The 8,478-nt window shown below is 47.5% G+C and overlaps 1 protein-coding gene across 1 annotated transcript; it reads right to left on the bottom strand.

Moving 5' to 3' along the window:
- Positions 1-3,428: 3,428 nt before the first annotated feature.
- On the bottom strand, positions 3,429-7,572 carry LOC126495786 (WAP four-disulfide core domain protein 18-like). The gene is made up of 4 exons (XM_050133385.1): positions 7,485-7,572; positions 5,538-5,638; positions 4,764-4,912; positions 3,429-3,611 (listed from the first exon to the last, which is right to left on the bottom strand). Exons 1-4 carry the CDS (start codon positions 7,490-7,492, stop codon positions 3,585-3,587), a joined length of 285 nt encoding a protein of 94 aa, XP_049989342.1. The 5' UTR covers positions 7,493-7,572; the 3' UTR covers positions 3,429-3,584.
- Between the last annotated feature and the right edge of the window lie 906 nt (positions 7,573-8,478).

The raw sequence follows: 8,478 nt of genomic DNA, 5'->3' as shown, positions 1-8,478 counted from the left end.
AGAGTACTATTTCTTGATAGGTAACTTAGATAACCAGGAAAGAAAATTATGTATGCTTCAGCACTGAGCTCCTCCTTGGAGCACAACTTAGGTCTTTATACATGTTGAGCAAGGAAAATACTTGCTTCTGTGTAGCTCAGCAACTCAGTGAAGTGAAGCCAAGACAGTCACTGTGGAGGGTCAGGGCCACTTCAGGCTTCCTGGAAAACCAGTTGTATGTGATGTAGCATGCTTCTGGAAGAGAAGGTGCTTGAGTCCATTGGAGTTCTCTAGATGAGACCTTTAAAGAGGTGTGGAATCTGGGCCCCTCTCATCTGCAGTAGGCAGTGAAGTGTACCCTGGACGAGATGGATACTCAACCATTTTTAAAGTGGCTAGAGCCAGTTCAAAGGAGGCAGGCTCCGCTGTGACGGTTGATTGTCTTAGACCAATGGTTCTTTATAAGACAGGTCTTTAGTGAGAAGGATGCACAAGTGAGCAGAGGAGGGATGGGAGCCATAGGACACCCGTGGTGTCCCTAGTCTCTGAGGAGTGTGCCTGCCTCTTTTGCTGACTTAATTATGGACTCTCAGAGAAAGAAGTGAGGTGGTAAAATGTCAAGAGCTGTGGGATGCCCCAGACATTGTGTGGCTGGCTTCAGAGTTACTTTTGTAGGGTTACTTCTCAGGGACTGAGGGAGTTTGTTTGGTCACATGCTTAGCTCTATGTGTGTCCAGTCCCTCCTTCAGATTGAGGAGACAGGCCTGAGTGCCTATAACTTTTCCCATTATTTTGTGTGCATGCTTTGTCAGAAACAAAGGCAAATCCATTTGTGTTTGTTTATAATGTCATAATTTAGGAACAACTATAAATTCACAAGATGTCACAGTTTTATTTTCTTGTTTCTTTCTTTTTTTTTTTAATGACAGGGTTTATCTATGTAGCTATGGCTGTCCAGGAACTTGCTCTGTAGAGCAGGCTGGTCCCAAACTCACAGAGATCTGTCTGCTTCTTCTTCTGGAATACATGGTTTAAGCTAGGTTGAAAGGTGTGGAGATGAAAGGCTGGAGAAACTATGGTGACTGCAGGTCAGGTCACATCAGGTCACCTGCTTGAAAACAGAGCTGTAAAGTTGAGTTTGGCTGCAGAAGCAAAGAGCAGGATGAGCCTGGCTGAAGGGACTGGAGATCAGAAGGATGGCAGATCCAGGTAGTGAACAAATATTAGACAGATGAAGGAGCTATAAAGGAGACCTAGTGTAGGGTAATAGGGCCATCCGGAAAAATCCACCCTGGCCCTGAAACCAGGGTTAGCCAGCAAAACAAAACAAAGCAAAAAACTCACCCTGGCCCTGACACCAGAGCCAGTGAAAGAAACAATTTGGCCCTCAAACCTGAACCAAAGAAACACAGTCTGACCCTGATCCAGGGCCATGGAATCACACTCTGGTGCTAAGACCAGAGCCAGTGAAAGAAATACACCCTGGCTCTGAAACTGTTAGGGTCTTAAAGAAGTCTCTCAAAGACCACCAGACATGTATGTAATTAGCAAGAGTGTTTAATGTTCCAGATAAAAAGAGATCCAGCATGCTGGGGCCAGACACCAGAAACAAAGGCAAAAAGGCAATGATTCCAAGAGATGCTCCAGGCTCCTTTTGTACAGCTAAAGGAATTCTAAAGAGAGGTCATTCTATTTAGGATTGGCTTACATGAGTGCCAATCAGACTAGTACATTTCTGATTGGTTAGGGCTAGGAGGGGTGGGCTAAAGCCATATTCTTTGTAATTTTGGGCAGGCTTGAACAAATCCCAGGATCTGTCCTTATTTGGTCATTGCCTTGAGATATTGAGAGGTTGGTTTAGATCTGGTAAGTGCAGTTTCCCTGGGGACCTCACCATCAAGGGCATTGGTGGTAGTCCATAGTCCTTGGCTTCCTCAGAAACTACTTGTTTAGTTTCAAGAGGCAGGAAGTGAGGATTAATATTTAAGTGAGTTATTAGATTCTCTGTATATATGAGATCCTGGCTCTCTCAAAAGTAGAGCCAAAAGGCTAAAAGGGGCCAATGAAAGAAACACACTTTGACCCTGAAACCAGAGTCAAATCTGCCCTTGAACATGAAACCTATTAATCCCTGAGCAGAACACCTACCTATGCCTGAGTAGAAAATCTAGACAATCTGATCTTGACCAAACTCAAGGGGACCAAAATCTGACCAGTTCCCTCCATGAAGACCATCTCCACCTAAGAAGGTCTATATAACCCTTCTGACTGTGCAGTTGGCAGCTGTCCTTCTCTATCCTGACAGAAGCAGCTACTCTCCTGCATTCCTCCTTCCCAGGCAAATCTTCTGAAAGAGTTTTGGGTGAAGATCTTCTTTTGCTAGTGTGGAGCAGAATATCTGCTGGGAAGCTCCCTTAGGAGATCAGGGCAGAAGTAACAACTTTTCACCAGAGCCAGGGCAGATTGAACGTTTCTGCAGAGGTTTTCCATTAGCAAAGTGAAGCCGAGAAGAGATGGATACTTCTGCTGGGAAGCTACATAATGGATGCAGAGCAGAGCTCCTCTGTGATGGCTCACTCTCTCAGAGAGGAGCAGGCTTGCCACATCCTGCAGGGAGACCATCCCCCACTGGGCCTCAACTTCAGGTATAACCCAACTCCCGACAAGTCAGGATACATTTCTCCTCACAGTGCAGGTACCCAGCATGCCTTCCGTTCACAGCTGTAGGTAGAGCCTGACTTCCTGATAAGTCAGGATACCTTTCCCTTCAGAACTATAATGCTTGCAGGTATAGACTAACTTCCTGACAAGTCAGGATACCTTTCCCTCTGGAGTTGTAATGCTGTCATCGGGGTGAGAGTGGGGTGCATGGGCACATGAAGGTGGGTGTCTGAGGACATTAGAGTTGTCAGGATACCTGAAGCAGGAGTTATAGGGAGTTATCAGCCACTTATAATGTAATGGATGTTGGGAACTGACCTCAGGTCCTCTGATAGAGCAGCTTGTGCTTTTCACCCCTGAACCTACTCCCTGAGCCTATGAACTCATGCTAAGCAGAACCCACAATCCAGAGGCCATGGCTGTGTTCCTGGAGTAGGCGATCCAGTCCAGCAGGAGGTTGTACTGCCTTAGAACAGGGAATTCCCTGAGCCCTTCCTTCTCCTCCTGAATCATGACCCAGTAAATGCAGCCCCAGCAGGCCTGCTTGGTTGCTTTGCCACACGTACAGTCACAGGAAGCACCAGAAAACATTTTTATGTCTTCTGCCGTGTTTGTAGGTACAGACATGGCAAGGGAAGAGGGATTGTTTAGGCAGAAGTTGTTCTGATTTGCCGGGATCCTGTGGACTCAGTGTTGATGGGGCTCTCTAGAGGCTCCAGGGATGCCTCTGCTAGTTAGCACAGTCCATAGGACGTGAACGCGTGAAGAACTGTTCATTCACAGAATGCTAAAGATCATTTATTTTAGACACAAAGACACTAAGAAGCAGTCAGCACATTTTAGGCTTTCATCTTCTAAGGATGCAATTCTAGGGCTAGGGAGAAGAAAATCAGAAGAAATCCTCTGGATCTGGTCATCAATCATGCTTATAAGCATCGAATCCATCATTTGCAGGGCTGTCTGTCATCCTTCTACAATACAAAGATGATCATGATTTTCATCTGTTTTGAAAGGTCCAGCCATTCAGCCCCCTCTCAATTCTGGGCAGCTCATTACTGTTTGAAAGTAACCTTCTTGTAGTGCCCACACCCCCACCCCCAGACACCACAGCTCCCCATGGCTATCATTTCCCCATCTCCCAAGGAGGGTCTGCACATCTCCCAACATGTGACTTTGCCATCCTTGTCTGGTGGGCTCTGTGTATCCTATCTTAAACTTTCTCATGCTGGATCTCCACTCTTGCATCTCTCCTGCCTCTCCTCAGGCAAAGCTGGTCCACCATTATCAGAACTTAGCAGACACTGGTGCAGCGCGTATGCTGACATGCAGGCCTGCTTCTCTAGGTATATTCACATTTAATTCCCATTCCAGCTCAATCTGCCCAGTGTGTAAGGTATTCAACTGAATGATGGTTCCCACTCACTTCACTATCTCTTCCCCCTCCTCGGAACACCTGCTCTCTGGGAGAGTCAGCCCTCCTGGGCTGGGGAGGGGAAGAGTGAGGTCTCCCAGTTTATGGTCATGTAGTCCTTGTCACGTCATGTGACTTGTGTCACCATGGTCGCTGTGGGGATCTGTGCAGAGGAGAGGGTCACAGGGCCTGTACCCCAGAGTCCTGCTGCCATTTTCATGCAGCCCGTCTCTATTGGACACATCCAGACTCTTGTGTGCCGTAAGGGGACAAAGCAACATGAGACTGTCCCAGCCAAGTCCCTTGGACACTCAATTACTCCCTTGGACATTTCTGGAAAGGGTATGTTGCTTTGAATGGTAATGGCCCCCTTGGGCTTACATATTTGAATATTTGGTTCACCGTTGTTGGAACATTTGTGGATGGATTAGGAGGTGTGGCCTTGTTTCAGGAGAGATGCATCACGGGGCACAGGCTTGGAGGTGTCAAAGGCCCACACTATTCCCACTTAGCTTGTTCTCTCTTTCATGATATTATGTCAAGAAGTAAGCTGTCAGCTACTGCTCCAGGGCCATGCCTGCCTGCTGCCATGCTCGCCACCAAGATGGTCATGGACTCACTGTCTGCAAGCCTAAAAGAAACTCTTTCGTCTGTAAGTGCTTCTGTCATAGTTTCACAGCAGTGGGGAAGGAAGACATGGGGCTATACTCACTTCAAAGACAGGGACTGCACAGATATGACCACAGCCATTGTTGCAACACTTCATTTTCCCATGGCAGGAATCATCTCCTGAGCAGAGTTCAAGACAAGGTCCAACACCTGCTGTGGGTGTCTTGGGACAAGCACCAGGTTTCTGCAATCCTGAAATACACAATGGTGTTTATGGAGCCTGAAGCAGTTGGAAAGACAAGGCTGAGAATTTATGTGAGAGGTCTAAAGCCTGGTCACCCGCAGGAAAGCAGCGAATTCCTTAGCCTCCTTTACACCCCGGGGCTCTTCCCTCAGCTTCACCAGCTCCAGTCTTGCATTAAGCCTGGATGCTCAGTCTGACCATGGGGCAGTGTGCTCCCTCCGCAAAGCCCATACAGTCTCAGTAGCAAGAGCCTTCCACCATCACAGCTCCTTCTGTACATCTGAGAAGATGCTATAAAGCCTCTGACAGCCAGACCTCTCCCATCCCACCATACCCCAGCTTCATCTCTGAGCAATGGCTTCTGTGACCCCCACATCCAAGGCACATCTCCAGAGTAGATAAACTGCCTTGATATCTACTACAGCTGCAGTCAGTCTCTCTCTCTCTCTCTCTCTCTCTCTCTCTCTCTCTCTCTCAATTAGAAATAACAAACTGTTCACTTCTTAGGCCAAAGGAAGGGAGTTTGATCCAACCAGTGGGCACATGGCTTTCCCCTGTGGCAGGTGAGTCCTCAGGCCCTAGTGGTCTTTGGGTCCACTCTGTTCTCACCTCTTATCCCCGTAGCGCACTTACCTCTGGGAGAATATCTCTGAGCACAGGCCATGTCCATCTCCATAGTGATCAAAGCCAACAGAACCACAACTGTGGCTGTTTTCATTTCGGCTCTGCCTGGGCTGAATGTACACATCAATTTATAGTTTCATGTTGCTAGAGGTTTGGGTGTGACAGGAGGCAGTCAATGGGGAAGTCCATCAAAACAAGAGCTCTCCTGAAACTGCCTGTCAAGAGCCTGGCTCCTTTTTTTATCTTATGACTGGTTTTGTTTCAATTTTTTTACTGGTAGAGGCAAATAATAACCAGAAAAAGTTTAGCATTGTATTGTGTTCCTCCTTACACCACATCTTAAGCACTTATGAACGGGGAGGGAAGGAAATAATTGTTTCAGTGTAGCTCAACAGCTCAGAGTGAGAGCTGAAGCCAAGACAGCCACTATGGAGCGTCTGGATTCTCTTGGGCTTCCTAGACATCCAGCTGTGTAAGGCTGTAGCCTGCATCTGGGAGAGATGGTGTTTGTGTCCTTTGGAGCTCTACAGATGAGATACTAACAACTGTGGAGTTTGTGCTTTTCTAACCCACAGAAGGAGGCGTTTGCTGTCCCTCCTGGAAGAGATGGATGCGCAAAGATTTCAGTGTGGCTAGAGCCAGTTGAAAATAAAGAGACAGGCTCCGCTGTGATGGTCGGTCGTCTTAGACCAGTGCTTTTCTGTAAGACAGGTCTCTAGAAAGAAGGCTGCACTGGTGAGCAGAGGAGGGATGGGAGCCACAGGAGACATGCAGTGTTCCTGGTCCCCGATGAGAGACCCTGCCTCTTTTGCTGTCAGAGTTACAGACTCTGAGAAAACAATCTGTAGAGGTAAAATGCCAACAGCTGTGGGATGCCCCAGTCACTGGGGGTTGGATTTGGAGATGTCTTTGTAGAGTTACTTCTCAGGGACTAAGGGGGTTTGTTGGGTCACATGCTCTACTCCATGTGTTTCCAGTCCTTCCTTCAGATTGAGCAGACATGCTTGGGGGCCTGTGACTTGTCCTTATCTCTCTGTCCATGCTAGGTCAGAAATATAGGCAAATTCATTTGTGTTTGTTTATAATGTCATAATTTATGGAATGACCTTAATTCCCAAGATACAGTATTATTTTAGGATTTTTTTTTTCCTGACACGATTCATTTTTGTAGCCCTGGCTATCCCATAACTTGTTCTGTAGACCAGGCTGGCCTCTAACTCAGAGATCCTTTATGCGCTGAATCCTCAGTTCTGGGATTGAAAGAATAGGCCACCATCGCTTGCCTTAAGACACACCAGTTTTAATGAGGCAACTGACAAGGCTGTTTTGCTTTCATTGGTAAGCCTGGCCAAGACAAACACAGCCTTCTTTATTTCAACCTTAATTACTCATACTAACTGTTAAATCACATATTATACAACACACAGGAAATACATCTCTCTGTCTAAATACACATACATTCTTATACATGTGTTGCAGAAATGGCTATAAAGGGATAATAGGTCACCGCAGAATTCAAAGGTTTCAGAAGTCCCGAGGAGCAGAGGAACTGAGGGATGAAAGTAGAATCTCTAGTGATAAGATAATGATCCAAAGTGCAGGGGAGCAGCTGGAGAAACTGAGGTGATTTTTAATCAGGCCACTTCAGGTCACCTGCTTGAAAGCAAAGCCGTGAAGTTGAGTTTAGCTGCAGAAGCAGAGAGCAGCACCAGGTCTGGAGGAAGGAGCTGGAGGGCTGATGACTGGCGGGTCCATGTGGGTGAACAAGAAGAGAGACAGAAAAAGGAACCCACAGAAGGAGGCACAGGCCCTCGTGTCATACAGGAAGCCGTGTGAGAGCAGGAGCAGTGCTGTGACCGAGACAACAAACTCCGGCAAACGAAGTCGGGGATCTAGGAGAGATGACAGAGGCAGAATGTTTCCTGATTAGATTCTGATCTTAAAGGAAGAGTTTACCTTTCCATCAGTGAACCTTATAGAGATCCTCCACGAACCCCAACAGTGCTGTGGGAACCTGGCAATTAAACCCGGACATGGCTTGCAGGTATTCAGCTCTAAGGCCAGGGGAGGGGCAGAAGGCCTTCCCTGTACCAGTGCTGGGCTCAAAGGATAGGGAAGGGCCCCAGACTCCTGGAGGTATTCACTTAAATTAGAGATCCGGTCCAGCAGGTGGTTGTATTGCCTTTGAATGGGGAATTCCCTGAGCCCTTCCTCCTCCTCCTCCTCCTGAATCATGACCCAGTAAATGCAGCTCCAGCAGGCCTGCTTGTTGGGACATGCGCACTTCATTGTGTTTGTTGACCAGACTTAAGGTTACAAAATGCACCCAGAAAATACTCTTCTGTCCTCTGCCATGTTTGCAGGCACAGACACAGCATGGGAAGAGGGGTTATTTAGGAACAACTTGTCCTCTATCTGCGGGGATCCTGTGGGCCCAGTGTTCTTGGGGCTCTCTGGAGGCTACAGGGATAGCTCCACTAATCAGAATAGACAACAGGGTGCTCAAATGTGAAGAACCCTGCAGCAAGACAATGCCAAGGATCATTTATTTTAGACACAAACTAGGAAGCAGTCACAACATTATAATAGGACTTCAGTTGCTGGGGATTCAATTGTACGGCTAGCGAGTAGCAGGCATGGTGTCCACGGACTCAGAAGAACTCTTCTGGGGCTGGTCAGCAGTCATCCTGTTAATAATCGAGTCCATCTTTCACAGGGCTGGCGTCCATCTGGAAGAGAAATCTGAGCATGATTTTCATCTGCTGAGAAAGATCCAGTTGCTCAGCCCTTGCGCTATGCTAAGCAGCTCGTTACTGTTTGGATGTGGCCTTGTTGTCCTGTCCTCGCCCCCAGACACCACAGCTATCCAGGCCAATCATTCCCGCATCTGCCAAGGAACACCCTCAATCTCCCACCAGAACCTGCCTATTTGTCTGGTGGGCTCCGTGTA

This window comes from Alexandromys fortis, unplaced genomic scaffold (genome assembly GCF_014885135.2).
Source record: "Alexandromys fortis isolate MF-2015 unplaced genomic scaffold, M_Fortis_MF-2015_v1.1 scaffold_627, whole genome shotgun sequence".
Classification (NCBI taxonomy): domain Eukaryota; kingdom Metazoa; phylum Chordata; class Mammalia; order Rodentia; family Cricetidae; genus Alexandromys; species Alexandromys fortis.
The sequence above is the reverse complement of the archived record's forward strand: the minus strand, read 5'-3'. Positions and strand labels throughout refer to the sequence as shown.